This window comes from Pseudopodoces humilis, chromosome 15, assembly GCF_049639895.1.
Source record: "Pseudopodoces humilis isolate 2021_Gansu_Grassland_sample_001 chromosome 15, ASM4963989v1, whole genome shotgun sequence".
NCBI classification, from domain to species: Eukaryota; Metazoa; Chordata; class Aves; order Passeriformes; family Paridae; genus Pseudopodoces; species Pseudopodoces humilis.
The window spans coordinates 6141941-6168533 of NC_142214.1; the positions used below are offsets into that span (position 1 = coordinate 6141941).

The 26593-nt window shown below is 51.9% G+C and overlaps 1 protein-coding gene across 2 annotated transcripts in view; it reads right to left on the minus strand.

Annotated features, from left to right (window-relative positions):
• AR (androgen receptor) overlaps nucleotides 1–15781 on the minus strand; it is a 41092-nt gene extending 25311 nt beyond the window's left edge. Inside the window, exon 1 of one of the 2 annotated variants that reach the window (XM_088062711.1) lies at nucleotides 15692–15781. In XM_088062711.1, the coding sequence (XP_087918837.1) occupies nucleotides 15692–15717 (26 nt within the window). In that variant the 5' untranslated portion in view covers nucleotides 15718–15781. Of the gene's footprint in view, nucleotides 1–14681 lie in introns of both variants that reach the window. The other variant, XM_005526150.2, reaches the window with a different exon arrangement.
• Nucleotides 15782–26593: the final 10812 nt, after the last annotated feature.

Sequence of the window (26593 nt, forward strand, 5' to 3'; positions counted from 1 at the left end):
AGAGCAGAGCACCCTAGTCCCATACTCCCTGAGGAAACAGGGTTTGTACCTTCACTGTGCTGTGCCCAAAACCTGCACATCTGTGATGCTCGGGGGGGTGTGGAGACCAGAACTGAACCAGCACTCCCTCACAGACTCAGGTGCTCAGGAGGATGCTGAGCTCAGAACTGAGCCAGCACTCACACATGAACTCAGGTGACACAGAACCCTATCCAGTCATTTCAAGTACTGTCATTTTTGAGGCACTCTGATGTTATCAGGAGGAATCTCTGCCTTTAAAACAGCATCACCTGTGCATGACATTCTAATGCAATATTAAATTTAACTGGCTTCCCCTCAGTGCAGTTGTGGGGCTCCTGCCTGGATGAAATTCTGTAACTCCCATGAAGGGGCCAAACCCATGCTCAGCAAAGGGCACGACTGCTTACTTTGGGCACATCCTTCCACACAGTGCTTTGATGCCACTTCTGCTGTGCCCTTGCACTGTCATTTGGCTGCTGCTGGCTCCAGCCAGAGCCGAGCCAAGCCTGCACTCACAGCCACCACATCATGCTCATCCAGACAACGCCTGCACAGAAACTTTAAAGCGTTCACCTGTTAAAACACTTTGAGCCATTTAATCTATAAACATGCAGCTTTGTACACTGAATTCATGTCCTTTCTGCTAAATACTTGTGTGGAAACACTTGAGTGTGTTTCCAGCCTGCCCATGCCTTGTTTTTGTGTGCGGTGGCAGCAGAGGCACAACAGCATCTGAGAGCAGAGCAGGGCACAGCACCAGCCCCAGGCTGGTAAACACACATAGGAACTGGATCCTCACCGGATTTAAATAAATATTAGCAGATGACAGTGGGTTTTCCAAGCATCCCAGCAGTGCAGGCTGGCAGGAGGAGTGCACCTCAGAGAAAACAAATGTCCTCCCCCCAGCTACTCACAGGAGCAGGCTTGGCTCTCCAGCCCTGGCCCTACCTCCCAGCCCCAGGGGCACAAATAGCTTCCACAGGCACAGCTGCACAAATCCCTTCCCAAATCTCGACATTAAAGTCAGTGTTTTTCTGTTTTCAAACAGTCTGTTTACTTATTTTGACAGTTTATTTTTCACACAGCGCATCCCCACTGCAGCTGAAGATCCCCCCCACCACTCCCAGCCCTTGGCTCTTCTCTCCTGCGCTCCAGGCCTGGAGATGCATGGACCCAGCCACTTTTGTTTGTCCCTGCACTCAGCAGACAGCCCCAACCTGCCACCTGACCGGCTGAGGCACTGCACACCTGTAAATGGGACAGGTGGCAGAGCCACGGCGTGACCCAGCCTGCTGGGGAGTCCCCTCATTTAATGGCCATCCCCAGCTCTCACCTTCCAATCATCCATAAGGAAGAAGCAGAAAATGAGCTTAAAAAGGTGAAAGCTGGCAGGTTTGCTACACCTGGAACACAAAGCCTGGGCAAAGCCACCCTGCAGTCTCTGCACCTCACCAGTGGCCACAGCGGAGGTTGCTGCCCACATTTGGTTACAGCTGACACCAAAACTTCTGCCTCAAAGCCTGATGTCTAGCCAGAGGCTCAAGGAGCAGCTTAAATAAATCAGCTCAGAGAAGATGGAACACTTGATCCACCCCAGATGGAGCAGGTACCTACAAAAAGAGATGGCACAAGTGCACTGCAAGGTCACTTCAGATGGGAACTCACCTGATTATGAAGCACAAAGGGGACGAAAAAGCAAACAAGGAGCAGGAAGGCTGCAGGCAAGACTGCAGCCCTCAGGAGCACTCTGGAGGCCATCAGAGCCCTACACTGTATCCTCCTGGTGACTGCAGAATCACCTGGAGTTGCCAAGGACAGGACCTTGGCATCCTTGTTGCACAGAGAACCCTACTTATTTCCCAAGGAAACACTCTGTCCTCACTGATATTTATGCAGTTAGTTTAAGCCACACCATAATCTTCCATTTTCAAATCCATCTCCTCTGCTCACAAAAAGAAAATATGCCTGTGAAGAAAATCACAAATAATGAGACACTTGATACATATATTTCATGCTCCAAGAGACACTGCCATGATGCCAGATGCAGGTACAGGCTTACAGCTCCCATGAAACCATCCAGGGTGCAGACTTGTGGTGCCACATACCAACATCTCTCCCTGCAGGACAACTTTTACCTTTCTCTCTTCCACAATCAAGTGCAGTGATGCCTACAAAATGCTCTGGAAGAGGGGATGTAAATTCTTGATGGCTTTTCTCACATCTGGTGTGCCAGGCGGATCTCCAGAGGAACAGAACACTGTACCAGTGTCCAGCCATGGGGCACAGCACCTCAGGTGAACTGGCCACGTGGCCCCCAAGGCTACCATGGCCCCCCAGCACCCCCAGCTAACCACAGCATCTGGTACAGGGCTACCAAGAAAAAGCCAAAGCAGAATGATTCCAATCAGTGTCACATGGAACTTCAAATGTATTTGGAATTTAACTTGGCAACAAGGATCAAGTTATGCTGGTGGCCAGAGGTCAGTTGTCGGCTCCCAGCTGGGCTGCTGAGGGATGCCAGGATTCATTCCCAGACTCAGATATTTAAAACACAAAATATTTTTTCCGCTTCCTTTGGCAGTGGAATTATTACTAAGGAAACCAGTGCTGCAAATTCTGCATTTTTATTTCTCCACTGGAGGAAGCACAAGGCAAAACCAGACAACAACAAGGGCGGGACCCACGATGGAAACATGAGGAGACCACAAATACCACGGATTTGGCACCCAGCTGGGGAGGCACTCCGCCGAGCCAGCACCCTCCCCCTGGCACAGCACAGAGCCCTGGGGATGGACAGGGGACTGGAGCAAGAAGCAGAACCCATCTCGGGGAGCAGCCCCCCTCGTGAGTGGGGAATAGCAGGGATCACTGCAGCAGCACTGCAGGGCAGGTCCCACAACTCACCGGCAAAACTGGGTTATTTTTATAACCTTTATACCAAAACCAAAACTTTGCGGAGACACAACTGCAGGGGCACAGAAACCCTTCCCCTTATTACGTCTGGGAGTGGGTACAAGCTCTAGATGCAGAATTTCCCTTAATCTCTGCTGGCAAAGCACAGAGTTCCTACAGGAGACTTCACGACTTGTGCAACAGTATCATCTTCCCGTGTCCTCCAAGCGGATCGTGCTGTGAGTCATCCCTGACATAAACACACTAATTAAAATGAACATTTCACAGATTTAGTGCCAGGTCTCCCTGCAACTCTTAGCCCCAGTCTCAGCAGAACAGGCAGCATAAAAGCAACTTCCCCAGCAACCCACAGTCACTGGCTGACACCCACCAATGCCCCCCGCTCCTCGGCCCGGCCTTCCTGGCATGCCTGTGGCTCACAGCTGCCCACATCTGCCAGATGCACACGGATTGGGGCAGGATCAGGGCAGGACTGCGACAGGAGCAGGGCAGGACTGGCCCCTCAGCAAGGCTTGGATGGAGGGGAGGGATGGATGGATGGATGGATGGATGATGGATGGATGATGGATGGATGGATGGATGGATGATGGATGGATGGATGGATGGATGATGGATGGATGGATGGATGGATGATGGATGATGGATGGATGGATGGATGGATGGATGATGGATGGATGATGGATGGATGGATGATGGATGGATGGATGATGGATGGATGGATGGATGATGGATGGATGGATGGATGGATGATGGATGGATGGATGGATGATGGATGGATGGATGGATGGATGGATGGATGGATGGATGATGGATGATGGATGGATGATGGATGGATGGATGATGGATGGATGATGGATGGATGGATGATGGATGGATGATGGATGGATGGATGGATGATGGATGGATGGATGGATGGATGGATGGATGAATGGATGGATGGATGGATGGAGAGGGATGGATGGATGATGGATGGATGGATGGATGGATGGATGGATGGATGGATGGATGGATGGATGGATGGATGGATGGATGGATGGATGATGGATGGATGAATGATGGATGGATGGATGGATGGATGGATGGATGGATGGATGGATGGATGGATGGATGGATGGATGGATGGATGGATGGATGATGGATGGATGATGGATGGATGGATGATGGATGGATGATGGATGGATGATGGATGGATGGATGATGGATGGATGGATGATGGATGGATGGATGGATGATGGATGGATGGATGATGGATGGATGGATGGATGATGGATGGATGGATGATGGATGGATGGATGGATGGATGATGGATGGATGGATGATGGATGGATGGATGGATGATGGATGGATGGATGATGGATGGATGATGGTTGGATGGATGGATGATGGATGGATGGATGGATGATGGATGGATGGATGGATGGATGATGGATGGATGGATGGATGATGGATGGATGGATGGATGATGGATGGATGGATGTTGGATGGATGGATGGACGATGGATGGATGGATGATGGATGGATGGATGGATGATGGATGGATGGATGGATGGATGGATGGATGGATGATGGATGGATGGATGGATGGATGGATGGACAGATGGATGGATGGATGATGGATGGATGGATGATGGATGGATGGATGGATGGATGGACAGATGGATGGATGGATGCTACATGACAGTGCACACACCTGCAACCCAGGGTATCCCAGACAGGCATGGACTGGAAAACAGTGCTTTGATGCCACTTGTAGTGACACATGGCAGGGACAACCAGACCTGTTGTTTTGGGGGCTGAGAGCATTCCCAGGAAAACACAGAGAGCAGAGCCCTACAACCGGCTGACTCCAGGGACCTGTGGGCATGGGTGGTCCTCCCGTTATCACAGACCCGTGCTGGAGTTTTGACTTGCCCTGCTGGGTGGAGATGTGCAGAGAGAGCCGTGGCACGCCGGGGATCAAAGCCCTGCCCACTACCCCTTGGCCGTGCTTTCCCAAGCAGGCGAGGAATGAAAGCAGCCAGGAATCATTTTCTTTCAAGCCTGCCTGCAAACCAAAACACAGATGCCACATCTAATTTTAGGCTTCCCAGCCTTGAGAGTGTTCTCCAGAGTCTCTCTGAGTGAGCAGGGAGATAGTCATCTTAGGACACGCCGCAGCCGCAGTGGCTGCGCACTCTCCTTGACCCCAGCTCTGAAATGATAGGAGGGCAGGGGCACAGCATGGCCGGGAGTTAACAGATCCTCGCTGATCCCAGGAGATCCTGCAGGACACGCTGGGCCCCTCCACTCACTGCAATTGAGGGACTGGCCAGCCACTCTGCTAACCCCAGGCTGCCACCTTCTCCCTGCTGGACGTGACAACTACTTCAACTCGGGCCATAATCCAAGGGTTTAAGCACCCACATGGCAAAAGGGAAGGTGAACTGAACAAGAAGAGAACAGCTGCCCCCTGGAACCTTAGCTCCCATCTCAGCTCAGCTCTGCCCAACCCTCAGCACAGCTCCAGTGGGATGTTCTGTCCTGGCTTCCCAGCACTGTGCTCTGCTCCCTCTTCAAACCACCCCCAACACAGCCCAGAATCAAGGACCCGGCACTTTGGCAGAGGCTGTGCTGTAAACAAGAAAGGGAAAAAGTCCCTGTGCTGCTATTGTTTTTCTAACCATTTAAAGATGCTCCAGGGGACTGGGGAGCAGACTGGGAAGTAATAGATTTCTTTGTAAGGGGAAGATCCTATTACCAGGGAAAAGACTTTTTGACCACAGGGAACACCTGAAAACAAAGCCAATTACGGAGAGCCAGAACAATGAAATCCATGTGAACAGGCTGAGTTCATCGGGACGATGTCACATGTTCTGGAGCACAGGAGCATGCACAGGGACAAAGCCCAGGCCAGCCCACGGGGGTTACAGCCCACAGCAGACACATGGCTCCAGACACACGTCCCCCAGCCCTGCTCTGCTAAGAACTGGCACTGCCAGACAGCAGGAGAGGGAGTGGGGGTGAGTTGAGGGGCTGGTTCTCAGTGTCTGAGCAGGGAGAAGCAGCAATGCCGATCCCACACCAAGCCCTGTGCTGCCCACATGGAGCTCCAGCCACCTCTCCTTCCTGCGGGCAGCACACGGCACAGTGCCTGCGCTCCAGGGACAGCTGCAGAGGGAACCCTGCAGGGTGAGGGCTGGGGATGTTCCTCATACAGAAGAGAACACACACATAATCTGTGTGTGGTGTTCATGGGAGGATGATGAACATCCACAAATGTGCACAGGAACACACACGATTCAAGAGAAACAACAAATCATCCGAGCTCTCTTTGCAGGGGGATTTCATTTTCAGTTAATACACCTCATTGCTTCCCAGATGAAAGATATCAACCCAATCAGCACAAAAATGCATTCCCTGTATTTCCCTTTCAAGAAGAAAGTGGAGCTGCCGAGATATCCCATTCCAGCCCTCCCTGCTGGCTGGGAGATGTGCGGACGCTGCTCTGCTGATTGGCGCGAGGGGGAGGAGGCAGGAGCCTTCACGAGGAAATTTGTGATACAGAAACTTGTGCCTGGGCTCTGTTCTCAGCACACAGGCCAAGGTCAAAGCATTTTTTTCTGCCATTCCTAACCAGCAAAGAAGCAAACACAGCTAAAATGTGTAACAGCAGCCAAAATGCTGAGGGCTGGTAAAACACCAGAGAAAGAAGTGTCGTGTCATTTTGGGAGAGAAAAGAAGCCCCCTCCATCCACCCCAGGCAGAGAGAGCACGGGGGGGTGGAAGCAAACTCCAGGGTTTTCCCACCTCATCCCAGGGACTGAACACATCCTCCGTAAAATGTATTCTGGAGATCTGCAGCCTGCCCTCTGGCTTTTGTAGGGATGGCTCCTGCTGGCGGCAATTGCAGAAGCACTCAGAGGGATGGGGGTCTGGAAGGTGAAGATGCTGATGTAACACAGATGGATTTGCCCCGAGGTTCTTCCCAAAGCCACTGGCTACAGCCAGCCCATGTCTAGTCCCTGCCAGAGGATATTGGTGCACAGGGAGAGGTCACCCACCAGAAGGCACCACCCGTCCATAGGTGACAAAGCCAGGCAGGACATGGCTTGGAGCAACATGGTCTAGTGGGAGGTGTTCCTGACCACAGAGGGGAGAGGAATGAAATGGGCTTCAATGCCCCTTCCTAAAAAAACATTCCCTGGGTCTATGACCAGACTCTCCAGGCCCCAGCAAGGGCTGGATCAGGCAGCCATCCCGTCAGAAGCGCCTGTCACAGACACAAAAGGTAGATCATTATGACTGCTGCCATGCCCTGTGCGTGAGGGGCGGCTGGGACTCTGCATGGAGCTCTCAAACAGCTCTCCTGCTCTGCACAGCCTGGGCAGGGCTCTGCCAGCCCAGGCACACCCCAAACGTGTCCCCAGGAGCACCCAGATCTCAGGGCAGGCACACCAAATGGAAAATGTGCCTGTGCCTGGCTGCATGCCCTGGCTAAGGCTGCCCACAGCTCCCTCCCCACACCAAGCGTGTCCCGTGCCAGCATGGTCAGTGTCCCAGTATTGCTGGTTCTGCACTGACTCTCCCATGTTGACTTAACCCTTCTCTTTTGCCCCTAGAGTTGTTTGGGAAGTGACAGCTGCCTTTCCTGTCATGAGGTGCTCAGCTGGTCCACCCAGCCCCCAGCAGCCCCAGGCAACATGATAGACTGGCCCCTTCAGCAGAAACAGGGGCTCATCCCAGAAAACATTATTGACTTATTAGGATGGGCTCCCTTCTCCTTCGGATGGCACAGGGAAGCCACCAGGACACCTGTGGAAAGCATGGCTGTAATCCACCCCTGTGGACACCCGAGCTGCCTGGGGCCTGGTGGCCTGGGAAAAGGGCAGAAGCTATAAATACCTGGGGAACTGGCTTCTACTTTTATTTCTATTACTGCAAATCACTTAATCTGAGGTCTGTGTCCCTACAAACCAATCCCAACACTTCTGAGGACGTGTCAGCACCTGACTTTGTTCTCACTATTTGCAGAGGCGTCCCTGGGCGGGGACTGGGGAGCTCCGAGCCACAGCGCAGCGGGTGACCTTGCTCTTTCTGGCCTCTGTTCAGGCTGCACTAACCGGGGAGCAAGCAGCACCACGAGAGCAGCTGAGCCAAGCTGACCCAAGCCAACCCGAGCCTGCCCTCCCATCCCGCACAGGTGCCCGGGGAGCGGCGGTCGCTCGCGATCCCGGGGTGCGGATGCTGCACTCCCGTAACCCCTCTCCTGCAAAACCTCTCCGGGGGCTGCACAAGGGGCCAGGGGAGGTGAAAGGGCCAATGGACGGGGAACAAAGTCCAGCACGCTGCTGCAGGACAGTCCCCAGCAGCCAGCACGGAGCCAGCACAGCCCCCCGGGACCCCAGCACTGCACCACTCACACACCAAGGGGCTGCTGTCAAACCTCAGCCCCTGCCCGACAAAAAGAGACAATTCCTTTTTCCACAGTTGCCTGGAGGCTGAATGAATCGCTGCTCATGAGTGCTTCAGCAGTAAAGTACTACTACTGGGAGCATTTTTATTACTGTTAGAGGGTACTTTGAATCTCACTTTAAAACGCTGGTGAGAAGAATCAGGATTGCAATGGCTTGACTTAAAGCAGAAGCACAAGCACACACCGCAGTACCCACGAGCACTGCCCACTGCAGGCACCTGGCCAGGGTGAGCTGGCCACCCACAGGGAGACCTCCCCAGGGAAGCTCATCCCTCCCTCTGCCCTTCAGGCGCAGGGGGATTGTGGTTGGACATGGATGAGTAGCACAGGCAGATGAGGGAAGGCAGGCAGCAGTGGTAACAGCAGGAGAATATGGACGGAGAACCTCCGTCACAAGTCTTTGCCATGACAACTGGGCCAGTTCCTTTACATTTCAATGAGCTCCCTCATACTGCTGTTACTGCTGGCAAACAGGGCTCTGGTCCCCAGTGTGCAGCCACGGTCGATACCAGGGCCACCAGCCTCTGCCAAGGCCACCACTGGGCATGCCTCCACTGCCACCCACTAAGGGGTGATGTGACCCTATCTGCCTCTTAATTGTTTACCAGACAAAAATGCTCTGCTGCAGCAGGAGATGGGACATCTGCCTCCTGTGCATGCTGTATGTTGGATCTCTGGAGGAAAAGAAAGAGCTGGAAAGGATCCAGTACACCCACAGGAAGCGTTGCCATTGCTGTTTTCCTATGAACATGGTGTAGAGCTGGGCTCATCCAAGGTGAGAGCAGATCACTCTGGTCAATGCTCATGTCCTACCCAATGATGACCCCAATGGGAGGTGCCTGTGTCCCCTGTGCCACATCACTACATGCACGTGGTGGCACCAAGCTGCCCTCCCCAGCTGGCCCAGGCTCTCCAAGGTGGCTTTGTGGCACTTGCTTTGCATCAGTCTGAGATTTTCTTTTGCAGAAAATCTTCCAAAAAGAAAATTAACTTGCACAAAGCAATGAGGCTGAGGAGCTGTGCAAGGAGGAATCTTCACTTTTCCTATATATTTCCAAAGTTCCAGAGCCATCCACAGCTGCACAGATCTCTGGGATCTACCAGGGCAGCTCTCAGAAACAAACAGTTTTTACTAGAAGTCATAGAAAGTCTCCCACTGAATAGTTTTCTTTCAGTAAACACTCATTTGATAAATTTTAAATGTTCCACAGGGTGATAAAATAAATACAATTTCTTTCTTTCGTAATTTAGTCCACAATCACTAGCAGAAAGTATCCACTGCAAACACCAACCCAGCAGCCTCCAGTGAGTGCTCCAAGTCTAGGCAGCAACTGGCAGCGGAGAACTGGCAAACTGGGACAGCCACTTTCAAACAAGCAATTTATAAAATATGAATGAAGGTTTGTGCCAAGAGTGAAATTCATGAGAATGACAGAAAAACACAAAGAACAGAGCTACTGCTCTCTGCTACAAATTGTTCTTAACCCCATGGGATGAGACTGTTTTGGTCACACCAAAACACGACCACAAGATTTTCAATATTTTAGGGAATTTTGTGACTTCTTCCTGCAATACATGGTGGTGTTTCCAGCTTTCCTCCCAGCTCAGGAGCATGCCCCCACCTTGCCTTGCACAGACTGACTCCTGACCTGCTCCAGTTTCCGCTGTGCCTGTTCCTCGCCCTGCCCAAGCGCAATCTGCTCCCGTTGGGACCCGGAGGTGACGGCTGGCACGGACACAGAGCTGGCTCTTGTCTCTGCCGGAGCCTGGCACGGCCTTGGAGGCTTCTGGTGCTGGAGCTGGCATCGCCCCTGGGATGCTGCTCACATTCACTGCCTCGCTACAGTGTTTCTGCTTCCATTCCTCCGGGACTGTCCCACACCTTCCTTGCTCTGAGAAAGGGGACACAGGCAGTGACTTCCAGGAATCGTGGGCTCCGTGCCACGGGGACACGATTCCAGAGCCCATGGATGCCCATCCCCAGGGGCTGGTACCTGTGCCCATGGTAGGGATCTTGTCCTGGGGGAAAAAACCCATCTCTGCAGTGGGAATCCTGACCTGGGAGTGACCCCTGCCCTACAAAACATGCTCCATCCCTCGTTCCAAATCAGTGTTTTGACACGCTCTTCGGTCCCCAGAAGCAGCACCAAAGCACTTCCCATTGTTAACTGGCTCTCAGTCTGGAATGAAGTTCTCCTAGAAGGAAAACCAATGGTTATGCCAGAGTGGCTGCAGGGAGTGGTGCAAAGCACAGCTCATCTGTGCAATGGATAAATACCCAGGAATCTGTAAACAGCGGGAAGAATGTAAAAGATGCATAAGCAGGAGAAGAGCTGCCATGAGCAGATCCTGCACAACATCCAGCCCTGAAACCTCAGGAAAACACACAAAATATCTGTGTGACTCCAACCCACCAACATTCTTAAAGCTTTTTGTGGATTGTTTCTTCAGCAAAATTTTCTGATTTCTCAGCTGCTGCTTCCAATACCAAGTGCCACATAAAAGCCTGCCCTTCCACTGCAACCAGCACTTGAGAGGAAACAGGGTGGAAAACTCACTGACTGTAGAACCAGCATCCAGAGGCTGTAAGAGCTCAAAAATTCAAGACATTTGGAAAATAGGATGGGAAAGCCTAGGGGAGGATGGGGCAAAGTCTGCCTTTGAGCAGTGAAGAGGCAAAGAGATGCTGTGCACCCACAGCCCAGCCCCTGACAGAGACATCTCCTCTTCCCAGCAGTAAGGGACAGCTGTGTCTGAAGGGACCAGCTGCCCACACGACGTTCTGCCATGATCCTCTTGTCTTCAAAGAAGTATTTACAACCCATGGCCAATTGCCAGAGCAGAAAGGTCACACTGACTAGAGCAGACAGGAGGGTCAGCTCCTTCCCAAGGGCTTTGGAGTTCTGCCAGTGCAGCGCTGGGGGTCCCCAGAGCCTTCCTGGGACTGGGATGCCAGAGCAGCTGCTGCTGGGCATGGACTGGGAGTGAGGGCAACCCTGAGAACGACCTCCCGCCTCATTCCATCTCTTGGTGTTAACAGCTGCCCTTCACCCCTTCTTCTCTTTGTCAGCCTTATCTCTTCCCTCCATAGGAAGGAATTACTGCAGGTTTTATCTGTAAGCCTATCACAATTACAGAGCTGAAACGATTACAGAGCCATCGAGCCAGGTGATGAATGAACACGTGGCACTGGCCCAAACTGACCACAGCCAGTCTAAGGAAGGGAACCAAAGGCAGATGTAACCAGCAAACACCAGGATTCCAACCGGTATCAGCACCAGGTAACAGCAGTGAGAGCAAATGCCACTTACAAACATCTGAAGCTACATGGACAGCAGATTTTCCTGAGCCAAAAGGCCCTTAAATCCTCTTCTCCCCTTTGATTCCATTGCTTCAGTAACAGCTCCTTTTCTGATTCCATTTCATTCTAAACCGGAGGCTACCCCCTCCAATCCGTCACCGTAATTTGTCTTCTGATGGCAGAACCTTGGATTTATTCTGACAATGCTCCATTTTGCTCCTGAAACAGGTTTTATAGTCACCTCAAATACTGCTGGTAGTAATGATGCAACAACCAGAGCACAAAGATAAACAGCTCCAAGTCCACAGAGCAACAAAACCTCAGATTAATTTCCTAATTACATTTAAGCCCAAGTCGTGCAGTCAGGGACACTGTACCAAAAGCTTTAAATTAAACCAAATTGTCTTAAGAACCAGAGTGTTTCTGAGATGTGAAAGCACCTCTTAACCCTGACACACCCCCAAATACTGAAAACTGCTCATGCTTTAGTGTCATATAAAGGGTGTTTAACTCAGAAAATACCTACCCACACCTAGTCACAACTGCAGCAGGGTAGAACTGGGGCTTGGGAGAACTTCATCTGTGAAGGAAGAGCCATGATCCTGCTGGCAAACAGCAGGACCATTCAGAGAGGAAAGAAAGTAGGAGCAACACAGCTTGAAATGCTCCTTATTCTCCAAAGCAAGAGGGCCTAGGAGCCTCTGCTCCCAGCAGCACCCCAAGGGACAGGACTCTGAGGTGCCCATTGCCCCGGGCTTGTAAAGCCCCAGAAGTGCCCCTCACTGGCCTCACAGAACACTGAGGCTGCATCCTCTGAGGCTATGAGGGGAAAGCTTTATGTGCAAGGTCAAGTAGGGCAGAAGATCAGACCTAGCACCAGACAGCACAGGGGTGCACATCCAAAAGTCAATCATCCTTCAGTCAGGGAATTTTAGTACAGAGCCTCTCAGCTCCCACAAACCTTTCTTCTCACAGGCACTGCGGCCTGGGATGCGGGCACGCGACCGGCCGCTCCAGGAGCAGCAGAGGCTGTTCCTGTGCTGGCACCCACAGCTCCAGGAGAAAATGTAAATCTGCAGGAATGGGCCAGCAGCACGTTGGAAAGCTAACAGAGACTTTGCTGGGATGAAATGTACACCTGGCAGCGAGTAACACGTATGGCTTGAGCCAGACCACGAGTGTTCCGCCTTCCTTACGGCGTTTGAAAATTCCATCTGAACACAGAGAGACGATGTCACCCCATCACACCTTTGCAGCAGCACAGCAGTGCTGTTCGAGCCTTGGAGTTCAAAGGACAAGACACTGCTGTTGCAAAGGTTGCTGTGCCAGCTCCAACCCTGCTGATCTCACAGAAGTCTGCTAGGGGAAGCAGGCGAAGCACACCAAACAGATCTGCAAGGAAGAGGAGCATACAGCATTTCCCACAGGAATGAGGGAGATGTCACTTATCTCCAAGGCAAGACCTGGCAAAATGTACCTGCTGCTGCCTCGTCCAGCCTCCAAGACTGCCTGCAGACCTCCCTGGGACCCCACACCTGCTCTGCTCAGTGTGACATTCCCTGTCTGTGCGGGATCCCGCTGCACAGGCTCCGCAGGAGCCACACAGAACAAACCTGCACTGCCATCACCAGCATCCGAATGCTGAAGTTTTCCAACTTGATTCCTCCCCGCCTCCTCTGTGCTGATTCCAGCAGAGATTTATCCAGACTCCAGAGGCACACCCGGAGCTTGCACAGCTCCTGCCACGTACGAAGCTCCCAGCCGGATGATGCTCACAGCTGCACTCTTTCTGACCTGTCATTACTTTTATTCTTTTTTCTCTTGCCAAGCCCTTGACATCTCTTTACAGTCCCCCAGCAAATCACTGTGTGTGTGGAAATTACCCCAGTACCCAAATGAAGCTGTGGGCATTTAAAACAGAAACAAGCCCAGAGGCAGTGCACTGGCTCGGTGCTAATTTAGAGGTAAAATCTAACTGTTCATTTCAGCCTTTGCTCCCAGCATCCCGAGCATCACGGGGTGAGTGTGTGGATGCAGGACTCCCACGATGCAAACCCCAGGCGAGGCTTCACATACTCCTGGATGGGATTGCCTCTGAGCCAGCAAAAAATCCCTTGGGCAGCCCTTTCTCCCTCCCATTTCCATCAGCTCGGCCATGTTTTGCTGTGCTGGAAGGTGAGCATGCAGGTGCCCACTGCTGTAAGTGTTGTACAGGTATTTTACAGAGATGGCTTATCTCCTTTTAGAGGTTAATCCACCAGGAAAGATTATTCTTTGATTGAATCCTACTTCTAAAAAAAAAAAAAAAAACAAACAAAAAGAAAAAAACAAAAAACAAAAACCTCCCCTAGTTCATTCCCAAAACCTGTTCTAGCTCTACTTTAAACACATTTTCGACCTGTACTTAAACAGCCCCGAGGCAGAAGTGATGTTTCTCTGCCACTACATTCGGGGTTTCCTGCTCTGCACAGAGCATTCCCGGCAGGCATTTCTCGGCGAGACAAGTTGCTGGGAGGATTTTAACTCGATGTCAAGATCCGTCCGTGCTTCGAGGCACAGCGTCCCGATCTCGCCCGCTCCCAGCGGCCGGGAGCAGCGGGATAACAGATGCGTGAGGAAACGAGATGAACACAACGACCTCACAGCACGGCGGGGACAGCGGGCGTGCACCGCGCTATTCCTGGCACGATCCCGCCTAGCTGCCCCAAACAACAGCATCCCGGCAAAAGGCAAGGTTCGGCAGCGGAGAGGTGCAGCAAAGCGGGAACAGCCGGGACACAGCGGGGCTGGACCCGCGGTGAGCGCGGGGCAGCCGCGGCAGGCGGAGGGGAGGCTGGGGATGGCGCGGGGTGTCCGTGGGATGCGGGGTGCAGAAGGTGCCCTGAGGGATGCGGGCACAGGATGCCGGTGCTGCCGGGAGATGGGATGCAGGATGCCGCTGGAAGCACAGCGCGGGGCGCGCCTGCCGGCGGGCTGCGGGACGCGGGTACTCACCGGAGGTCGCCGTAAGCGCCGGCGTAACCCTCAACCCAGGGCTCCAACTCGCTCTTGATGCCGGGAGCGGGGACGGCGAAAGGCGCCCGGCCCGGTGGGTACCAGGCATCGGCAGGACAGTCGGCGGGCCCGGGGGGCGGCTCGGGGCACGGCCCGTAGAGCTGCCCCTCCTCGGCGAAGAAGGTGGGCCAGGGGGGCGCGGGGCCCGGCGGGCCCAGCTCGGCCCCGAAGCGACACGGGCCGCCCCAGCCGCCGCCCGCGGCCGGCCCCGCCGAGCTCTCCAGCTTGACGCGGCCGAAGCCGCGGGGCAGCCCCGGCCCGGCGGGCGGCTCTGCGGCCAGGGCGGCCTCGAAGGCGGGGGAGGGGGCGCGGGCGGGCGGGCGCGGGGCGCGGGGCGGCCCGGGGGGCACGGCGAACATGCAGTCCTCGCGGGGCAGCGCCTCGGCCGGAGCCTCCAGCGCCTCCAGCGCCAGCCCCATGGAGGCGGACACGGCGCGGCATAGCTGCCGGGCGCTGTCGCCCAGCGGGTCTTCCTTGTCCGCCGGCTCGGTCTCGGGCGGCGGCAGCAGCGGCATCGCACCCGCCTCGCCCAGCAGCTCCCGCCGCTCTCCGGCGCAGGGGAAGGACGAGCCCATGGCGGGGCCGGCGGGCGGCAGCGCCCTGGCGGCGGCGCGGGGCGCGGGGGCCGGCAGGCAGGCGGCCGGGGGCGGCAGGCAGGCGGGGGACTCCGGCGGCGGCCGGGGACTGGGCGGGCAGGGCGCGTTTGGCGGCGGCTGCCCGGCGCCCGGCTCCTCTCGCGGCGGCTGGAAAGCGTCGCAGACGCTCTGGAAGAAGCTCTGAAAAGCCCCGCGGAAGGTCCTGCCCGCCGGTCGCGGGTAGACGCGCCCGACCCCCAGCTGCACCTCCATGCTCGCCGAGCGCGGGGCAGCGATCGCTGCGGCGGCGGCGGAGCGAGGCGAGGGCGGAGAGCCTTGGCAGCGCTCCCGGCCCGACCCCCGCGGGCCGCCTACCCGTGGCGCTGCTCCGCGGCGCCCATGGCAGCGACCGCCGGGCACGGAGCTCGGTGCGCGCAACAGGCAGGGAAAGTTGTCGGCGGGGACGCGGGCAGGTGCGGCGGCGGAGCGAGGGGCGGGCGCGGGGAGGGAGGCGCGGCGGAGAGACCTCCCCCCGGTGCTACCTCCCCCCGGTGATATACCTCCCCCCGGTGATACCTCCCCCCGGTGATACACCTCCCCCCGGTGATATACCCCCCCCCGGTGATATACCTCCCCCCGGTGATGGCCGCGGCGTCCGCCCGGTCCCGGGCTCGGGTGGCTCCACCGGCAGCTCTGGAGCCGCAGCCCCGCCGCAGTATCCGGGCTTGGCGCCTCAGCGGGCGAGCCGGAGCTGGACGTGGCTGCCGGGCCCGGCCCGCTGGGGACATCGCCCGTCACCGCGGCCCCTGGGTGAGCGCCCGACCGGTCCCCGACCCCCGCTGGGCGGGACGGGGCGGGGATGGGGGCTGCCCCGGGTCCCAGCCGGGCTGCTGATGGAGCGGGTGCGTGCGGATCACGGGCCCCGCGCCGGCTGGGCTGCTCCCCGCTGTCCCCTCGGCTGACAGCTGGCGCAGCTGGGCGGACTTGGGTCAGAAAAATGCTCTTTTTCTTGCTGGCGTGTCGGCGCTCAGCAGTTCCCCACCCCCGGCTGGGCCCGAGCCGACCCCCGCAGCTCTTGGGTCGCTGCCTGAGGACCGGCCGGCCGCTTCCACCTCCCACCGCCCCTCGTCGTGCCACAGCCCCCGCCTGCCAAAGCACGACCCATCCCCTGGGCATCCCCGCCCGGGTCACGCTCTGGGATGAAAAACACCTCGCTTAGCAGAGGGAATTGGTGTGGGACCTACCGTAAACAAGGCTTGAGCTCCCCTTGCTGGTCCTGGAATAACAATCCTAAAGCAACTTCTGGGAGGCACCATCCCCAGGCAACCTGGGAATGGAATCATTTTCATTCGAGGGAGTTTAAAACAAACCCGTTACTTTGAGCCCCTTTGGAGACAAAGGGGAAAAAAGTCATAAATAAGCAGAGCCTGTGGGGAAAACAGAGAGACATATCCCATCTTTTAAAAGCCTTTTTACAAGCTGTAGAAGATAAAAATAAAAATCCAAGTCCAGCCAAGCAAAATTTGGCAATGTCCTCCATCCTGCCTGTGTGATCAGAGCAGCTGGAGGAGGGGGAGCAGGGCTGGTGCCCCGGTGGGGACAGGGTCAGTGCTGCTGGCTGCTGCAGTGTGGGATGGCTGCAGGCAGGGGCTGCCACCCCCCAGGACTGTGCCCAGCTCTCCCTGGCCACCAGTGAGGAAAAGCATTTGCAGAGAAACTTCATCAGCTTTTGCATGTGGGTGAAACACCAAGCTGGGCTCTAATGCCAAGTCCCAAGGCCCCTAAAGCACTGAAGGCAGCTCAGCTAACACCTGAGAGGGTAAAAACCCAGGGAGGTGCAGTAAGGAAAGTGCTGCCAAGTGGATGTGGGTTCCAGCATCTTTGCTGTTCCAGCCCCTCAGAGCTGACAGGCTTCTGGAGTGAAATATAGAGACTCTGGAAAACATCTAGGAGAGGATTCTCACTATCAGCCTCAAGAACTGTGTTGAGAAGGGATGAGGCTGCAGCATGGTTTTGCTGCAGGAACAATGGCCTCTACACCTCAAACAAGACATGGGTTCTGACCAGAGAGCTTTGTTTGACCCCCACTGTTCCCACAAGGAGGAAGCATCCTCAGCTTGTACACCCTGAAACACCTCAACCTGCAAAGACCTCAGCACAATTCAGACTTTTGGTATTCAAACCTTCCTGTCTGGGATGGGGGCTGTTTGGGCCTCAGCTCCTAGCTCTGGAGCTTTGGCTTTGGTGCTGTTTGTGTTGCCTTGCCCTTTCCTCTGCAGCACCCACAGGGCCCTGGATTTTTCCCCTTCTGAATGTTTCTGCGGGATTTTTGGAATGTTGATCACTGCAGAGGTGCAGAAAGTGAGACTGCAAAATGGTTTGTGTGCTTCAGCAAAACCAACATTTCAGTTCTGACTGATGATCTGTGGTAAAGATGCTTTTAATTTATTTCTTGAACAGGCATCTTCCCAGGGTTATTTGTTTTTTTTTTTACTTGATCCTCACGTTTTATTTAAAATTGATGAAATAGTAGTGGATATTCTGGCTGTATATGTGCACAACTGCACATGCTCTGCTTAAAGGCTCTGTGTATTTTATTCTTTATACTTGGTTGCTGAAGTCATCACACAGTGTTCTAGAGATATCCTTTTCTCAACTTGAATTTGATATGGATTTCAATTACACTTTTTCATTCTCCCAGCAACACGTATGCAGGCAATTTGTATTTGTAAATGGTTATTCAAGAGTGAATTTAACATCCCATATGGGTATTTATAAGACTTTCTCCGTAGGCTGAGGTCTGAGCTGTGTGTCACCAACAGTTTGGTCTTTCAGTTCAGTTTAAATGCATGAGGAGTTAAACAAATGAAGATGATGGACTCGACTGCACGTCATAGAACAGGCGCTTTGCCTGGCCTCATCGGAAGCAAAGAGAGCTCCAGTTTGGGCAGGGGGAGATGCTGAGGAAACCTAATCCAGAAAAACACTTTGACACAACTTCATCTTGAAGCATATAAATAGTCCCACTGAAATCTAGGAAATACTCCTGTGCTTAAGGTTAAGGATTCCCTTAAGTGCTTTGTTGGGTCAGTACCAAGATGATTATTTACAAAGTGCTGTCAAAAACGTTGGACACCAAGAAGAAACTTTTTCTGATAAAATCCTTTGGCTCAGAATGTCCTGTGTGACTGCTCAGAACTGCAGCAAACAACATTTTTCAGAGAGATGGGGCCATTCCATTAAAAAATTTCCATCTAGACCCAAGAGTAACAGGTGGTTCTTTGTTTTGTTGCCTGAAAAAATATTCAACACCAGGTGATCTCTTAAGAGCTCAAATGTTATCATCACAGTCCTGCAGAACTTGCCAGGAACAGAAACAATAATTTTTCCCCATTAATCTTTAGTAAAATGAGGCCAGTAACACAGTTAAGAGTCTGACAGTTTTGCTTCCATTCCTTGAAGCCAGTTGCAGGAATAACCCATTTGCCATCGCTTACTGAATTACTCTGACCCCACTCCTCCTCCTGTACCATCCCAGCTGTGAGGAGATGCCAACAGCTGTGAACCTGTCTGTGGTACCCCTGCCTTGCCAACGCTCCCTAAGTGATGAACTAATGGACTTTTCTCCAGCTGCAGCAGCCTGCATGAGAAAAAGAGGAATCATTTCAGTGGAGCATTGAAAACAATGGCAGAGATTGAGGAAGAGTCACAAGCACAAGTGCTGTATCCCGCTCCCCGCCGGGGCAGAGGCAGCTGGGTGAGCCAGAGGCACTTTGAGCCTCAGTGGTGCCTGTGCAGGCTGGAACGTGTCTCTGCTCTCACCTAATTGCCACTCGGCAAGGAGGACACCGTAATTTAGGGGAAAACAGCATGCACACAGACGAAAGAGCCTGGTTTGTGCTCCCCTGGATGCTGAGGCCAGGGTGTGAGCCCATTAGGGCTGGAGGAGCAGCCAGCCCAGCCTTTCCAGCAGCCCACACCTGTGGGCAGCAAACAGGCAGGAGCCTGTAGAGCACCAGGCTCATTAATGTTGCCTCCCACCGCTTTTCCTTATTATTCCATCCACTCTGATATTCTTAGGCAGCCTAGAGATACACAACAATACAGTTTTCTTAAGGTTTCAAATATTTTAGGCATCTGTGTCAATCCTGGACTGCTAACTTCCTTATCTCATCAGACAGATATGTGTGGGCTAAGAGGCTTTCAGATTTACCCTTGCAGGAAGGTGCAGACAATGTTTTCACTTTCATCTATTTTAATTCTAAACATTAACAATGGCTCACATCTCGCTTAGGTTGCACCTTTCTGATTTAGGGCACAGGTTGCTTAACTCTTCCTTGCACCTCTCCTTAGTGGCCAACACTGATGTTGCTTTTCCCCAAGAAAGCTCAGGTGCCCCTGGGGCAGGAATCACTTGTCCCTCACTGTCCCCTCAGTGAGTTTTGCTCAAGAATTTGTGACAGATCAGTGAGAGGATCCTGCTGTGCTCGTGTCACCCTGCAAGCCTTCTTTCAGCAAAGGGAGATTGATTGAGCATTGTCACCGCTCAAAAAGCAGGAGGAGAGTTTGACCAAGACCTGGCTCGCAGCAGGATTCCCTGGCTGGATCCTGCCCAGGGCTGGCATCAGCCCAGCAGCATCAGAGGGAGGCAGAGCTGCACATTGCCTCTCAAATGCCTTTGTTCACTTCTTGGAATAAATCTTGCTTTAAATACAGGGCTAAGCGATGTCTTAGGTAATACTTCTGGAACAGTTACAATCACCTGAAGTGTTATTCTTCTCTTTGCCCAAATTCATCCCTGTCACCTCCGCAGAATCACCAGCATGTTTTCCTTCTCTGACACCCTGGAGGCTGATTTGCAGAACAACCTGTTCATGCACCTTAGTGAGATGACTGAAGTGCTTGGTCCATTTGATCAATCCTTGCAGTGCTGAGAACAACACAGATCTTCACTCCTAATGAAACACACATTTGTACTGTTTCCCTTGTCTTACACAATTGCCATTTGGGCAGAGTTTGGAGTTTCTCAGGAGCCAGGGAGGTAATACACAAGTTTGTGATGAGTTCCAGTATGAAATCTGATCCAAGGCAGATCCATTTTCCCATCCTGCAGCTGGGAGAAGACTGGGATAAGCCCACTTCCATTGCCTGGCAGGGATGCCCGCCTAAAGTGAGATGCCAGAGGCTGATGGAGGTTCATTGGCATCACTGAAGCCTGTGGGCACTTTGGGCTGCCTTCAGCAGACCAGGGCTCATCCAAGCTTCAGTGTGGAGTTGTGTTTGGTTATTGCTGTGTGTTGGAATACTCTGAGGAGTTCAAGAAGTGTCATAATGCTTTCTTTTTTCTGCACTTTCAAATGCTGCTGCTCTTTGTGCCCGCTCAGCAGGCACAGCTCTTCCCCAGCACACCTCAGAGGTCACTGTATGTTCCAATTTCCAGCACTGCTCTTTAAAGACCCTGTAGCACATCTAAAGAATATCAGAGAGGAAAAGTGTGCCAGGGCTCAGCTGAGAGTGACCAAGAGGATGAGGTTGTGTTGATCAAATGTAAGAGCTGCTGTGGGGAGGAAATTGCCCATTGGAAACTTCAATAAAACAACACACCTCTTTCATATTGTTACAGCACAGCTCACAAAAACACTGATGCAATGTCCTAGAGGTGAAAGACTGCATCATTTACTTCATAGGTATATTTTTAGTTGTACTTGGATACTGAGGTGTCCATTCTTTCATCAGGAAAACCTCCCATGCCCTTTCAAGTCATTCCTCTTGCACCTTGACTTCTGTTTTTATTCTCCCCATCTACTGACTGCGCTCCTTCCCTCCCTTCACTGAGCATGGAGCTCTTCCTCCATGGGCTGGTGTGACAAGCACTTTTTGTTGCCCGTGGATCCAGGCAAGCTTCTGCAAGGGAGAGTTTCCACCTCTCCTGTTCTGCTCTGTATGTGTTTCTCTTGCTGCATAGCACACACCCTGGGGCACTCACTGGGAGGCAGGTGCTGAGATGCTGCCACTGCAGACTGCACAGCATCCCAGGAAAACATGCAAGGTGCACCAGGGGTGTCCTTGGGCTCACCCCTGGAGAGGTGAATCCAGGCCTGGCTGGTGTTCACTGCTTCTTGTGATTTCTGAAGCACTTCCCTGCCCCTCTGGTACAAGGAGGATTAAAGGAAAAACCAGAATAGTGCATCCCCAAGGGAGACAGTAGAAATGAAAAGTATTTGTTGAGGCATGCCTCACTTGGATGACCTGAAAAAAAGTCATAAATATGGTTAGTGTAGTGTCTCCAAATTGCCTCCAGTGAATTAAAATAAAGAAACCTTTAGGCACAGGAGTCTGAACTCACCAGGACAGCTGCAACACAGGGGTGAAAATAATTTGCAGAGAATCCGGAGAGGCTGTATGGGTTTGTGTTCCCCACATGCTCTCCTGCAGCACAAAAGTAACCTGCTGGTGGAACAAGTTTCACTGATTTATCTCCTGCTGCCTTTCAATTAGTATTGAAAATTTTTGATTTATAATGTAAGAACCTGTTAGTGACATCATCCCAGGGCAGTAAATCTTGGATTGAGGAGGCCACAGAGACTCCCAGCCCTGGGCAGAGGAGTGATTTCTGTAATGCTGCTGCCGTGGACAGTGATTTGGGGTGTTTATTCCTTAGGCTTTATCTTTGCTGCTCCAACTCCAGCCTCAGCAGCACACACTGGTGCACACACGAGGGTGTGCACACAGACACAGACACCTCAGTCAGGTCCATACTGGGAACAGAGATTACACCAGTGCAGCCCTTCTCTGACACCTCAGGGCACTCAGAGCCCAGACATGCTACCAAACTGAGTGTTGGTCTGGGCCTTGCTCAACCAATAACTGACATTTATTGACTTTAAACATTTAAATTTGCATATGGAACCATATTGCCCAAAGTCTCCTTTGTAGAGCCCAGTTCTGTTTCTCATGTGATGTTCTCTGGGCACTTCCATAAACTGTTGTTGCACATTTCCTTGGGAAGTCTCCGTGGTTGTAAATCATCAGCAGATGTCTCATTTTTCTGAAACATCAAGAAACTGGCAGCTTTGCTAAGAGAAAAATAAGGGAGAACATTTTTCTTGTTGTTACGTAGCTCCCTGTTAAGCACAGAGGTCTGCAGTTCCTGCGCGTATTTGTATTTTGTTGTTTAGTCTTGCCCCCAAGGAATCCATCCCTCTGATATCCAGCCCAGTTTTGAAGCAGACACTAGAAATGCCATTTCTGTGCTGTCAGGTTTTGCAATCCTGACAGATCCCCAGGCTGTCCTGGTGTCCACCCTGCCCAGAAAGCCGAGCTCATTACCAGGGTCACTAATTGCCCCCACTGTGATCCCCCGGCTGCTTTGCTGTCCCTCTCCCTGTCCCTGCAGATGCAGAGAGCTGCTGGCTCCTTCCTGCCCGAGGGAGGCTGGAGGGAAGGCTGCATGTGCCTCTGAGCTGGAGGCCAAGCACCACATTTCATTCCTGGTCTCCTCTCCTCCTGAGCCTCAGAGCACATCAGCCACAGCTGGCAGGAAGAGGTGGGGAGTTAAGCCATGCCTCAGTTCCTGCAGAGCATCACTTTTGCTTGTTTTGATGAATAGCTTGGGTTTTTTTAATTTTTCTTTTTTTTTTTTTTTTTTAAATTCCATTTAGATACAGCTGTAACCCTGAAAAAACGATCTGGTGCAGCACCACGTTCTAACCCAGTGCCTTTCTGTGCTTGTTGGCACCCTACAGGCAATGGCCAGTGAGAATATTAACCACTGGTGGATGGTGTTCCTTGCAGCAGCACAGCCCAGGTGTATTTCAGAGCTGGTCCAGCATATCAACACACACAAACACACACACACACAAACACACAGCATTTTTTTTCGGGCTTGCACATTCTGTGATCCCTTAAGAACAGGCTCTGCACTGCCCATCCATTCTGCAGAGGCTTTTGGCTGTGTTACAATGTGAGCCATCTCCCTGGATTTAGGAAAGGGAGGAGGATTTCTCTCCTGTCTGCCAGGGGATAAACATTTTGTTTGTAAATCTGCAGCAAAAAGCTGGGCAAAGCATTTGCATGAGAGAGGACACAGCCTGAAAGGAAAATGGAATTCCCTGGCATTGCAGTCTCTGTGAGGTGTCTGCCAACCTTGTTTGTCCTATTTTCTGGCAAGCCAAGAGTCTCAACCAATTATTTAGTGCTTCCTTCCTCTTTGCTAGTCTTGCTCACAACAGCTCATTTCAGCTCATCTTTTCTGTGCAATTAGACAAAGTACTGTTTGGTGTTATCAAAATAAAGGGGAAACAAAGCATGAGCAGTCTGTTTCAAATCCACTGCCACTGCTCAGGTCCTGCCTCACAACAGATCTCTGAGCACCTTAAATCTGTTCTGTCTGCTGAACAGGACCTGAACTGAGCTGCTTTTCACCTGGAAAACCACAACAGCAACAAGAGCAACCCAGCCAAAATGTTTTTAGCATTTTCAGCCCAAGTAAAACAAGTTTAGAAGAAATGCAAAATGTGGATGTCCCAAAGACCACAGTATAGCCAAGAAATCATTTCCCCATTGATATCCATGAATTTACCACAGGACAAGGGAAAGGCAAAGGCTGTATGATTTTTGGCAGCTAAAGATCAGCCAGTCCAACAGGAGAGCCTCCTCTGCCTCCTCCTTTTAGTAGCAGTTGATCCTTCCTTTCCCTTTTTGATCTCCCTACAGCCCTGTAACAGGAGCCCCTCAATGCCTTTGTGGTTTTTATAAGCCCAGAGAGTCCTGCAGAGCTCTCCTGGTGCCAGCAGCCCAGCTGCTGTCCCTGTGCTCACACGTGGCAGATGCCTTTGTCCCCAGCCACAGTCATGCATCATCCCGTGCCGGGTCCAGTGGGGCTTGGAAGATCCTCCATTCCTGGAACTGGGTTGTCATTGAACAAAAATGCAATGAGAAAACTGATTTGAACAAAAAGTAATGGGTCTGGTTTATACATAAATAATTGGGTTAGACCTGGAACACAAACACGTCGAACATTGGGTCAATAAGCCACGAGACAAACAGCAAGGAAATGTGAATTGGCTGTTTCACACCCCAGCATAACCAGTATGAGGAAAGGCCACAGAGGCCAGGGAGGGGATCTGAGAATGTGATTTCTGCATGTCCTTGAGCATCCACAATCTTTTGGGCCCTGATATTAATGTAGAATCCAAACTATCTGCAGTTCTGGTGGAACCTGACAAGGCATGAGGAATTCCAGAAGAATCAACAATTCAAAGAAGGAGAGATCAGATTGTGTTGCACTGCTGCGGAGAAGGTTGGAGTCTTATTCATAATCTTCTTGGGAAAAAAAAAATTAAGAACTCAGAAAAACAGTAACATGAAAGGAATCTGTTGTTTTTACCAGTGCAAGAGCAAATATTTAAAGTTCCATTGAAAAACCCCAGAGTGTCTCAGAGGTGTGGAGTGGGCCAATTGATTCTATTTCCAATTCATCCTTTTCTCTGCAGAGAAAGGATCTGTTCAATAGATTACCTGCTCTTGTTCCAATCCTCAGTAATAACAGTGCAAAGCCATTTGAGCTGCCCATTGGGTATTTGGGATGTGCTGCCTCTGTGCTGCCTTATCTGCAAGAAGGTGTCAGATCCTGCCTTGTGTTTGCTGGGTGATTGCTGCCTTCATTGTGTTGACTAATTTGGCAAAGTGAAATACAATTCCTTATCCAGCTCTATCTTCTTCTCAGCCCTAAAGAAGGTTTTGCATGCAATCAGTTTCATGGAATGCTTCCAGTCACTTTGAGGGTGGGACCTTTCTGCTTTTGGAAGAAATTGTAAATGTTGAGAGGAAAATGGAGGACCGACAGCTGCACAGGCTACTTTATAATGGTAAATAAAGTAAAAAGATGTTGAGGGAACAATCACCTTTTATGTCATCTCTCCCTTTCCTTAGGATGGTTTGTAGGCTGCTCTGTTGGAAAAGCTGTTTTTTAAGGAGAAAGAAAACTCCTTTCCCTCTGTGTACGGCTACTGGCATGAAAGAGAGAATTCCCTCGGTGAATCTGTCCCTCTGAGTGGGCCAGCCCTTCTGCCTCTGTGCACAGCCCTTCCCCATGCCTCAGATTTGTTCAGTGCTGCTTTATATATATATATATACACATACACACATATTTATTTGTTTGTTTGTTTATTTATTTATTCAAATATATGTTCATGTATCTGTTTAATCTTTTACTCTCCCACTCCCCACGTGTGGGAGCAGCTCACAGCCCCTGTGCACTCGTGGTGAGGAAATAAGGTGAGATACATTCTTGCAGATTGTGTTCAATAAAAACACCCCCAAACACCTCTCTTGGGTCTGTTGGGTTCCTTGAAAGAGAGGGTTTGAAAAGCCACATTTGAACTGATCTCATAGGAAGGAAGTATTGGGAATGGCAAAGGGGAATATTAAGGTTAATCATAATTAGGAACTGGGTAGAGAGCAAGAGTGGTGCTCTTAAGGCACTCAGGTAAGGAAAGGATCCAAGGTAAACCAGTATGGTCTCTGATTCCTTCCAGTGTTTTGCCATAATTACAATAATTACATAATTACTCTCAGCTGTGAGAGGCAGAGTCTGCTGCACCCTCCTCTGCTGCTGCAGGGACCCAGCACAGTTGTTGGTCAGAAGGGCTCAGCGTGGTCCCAGGCGGGTTTCTACCTGTGCACAAACCTCAGGCCACTGCAAGCAGCTTGCACTGATGGAGTAGAGGAATCTGAGTGGGATGTACATGGGAAAGGGAAAAGGACAGAACTCTTCTGTTTCCTCCACCCTCTGATCTCCATCAGGGATCACAGCTTAGGAACCTGATAGGATCTGAGCAACCTCTTGTTTCAGAAGAATTCCAGGAAGGGTTTGTATAAACCAGCTGAGGAGTTCCTCATTCTGTATGTGACTCGGTGACTCCAGGATCTATCCTGTGCCACCGTGTATAAAATTGCTTTCATTATCCGGTTTGCTTCCTTCTCACCCAAACATCTATTCAGTGACTATTTCTGAGGACCACTAGATTGACGTCAATCTAATTTTCATCTTTCACTCCTTCCTGAGGCATAATTAAGGTCATTCCCTACTGCTCAGTTTCAGTGCAGGTTCCAGCATTGGGCAGTGGCTGCCCTGTGTCCTTGAGAGTCCATTTGGGAATTGCCTGTCACCCTTAGGAATTCTCACTGTCCGTGGTGGAAGTGAGTCAAGGCTGTCACTCCTCGACAGCCCCATGGCCTGAGAGATGGTATTTACTTGGTTTTCTACACCATTCC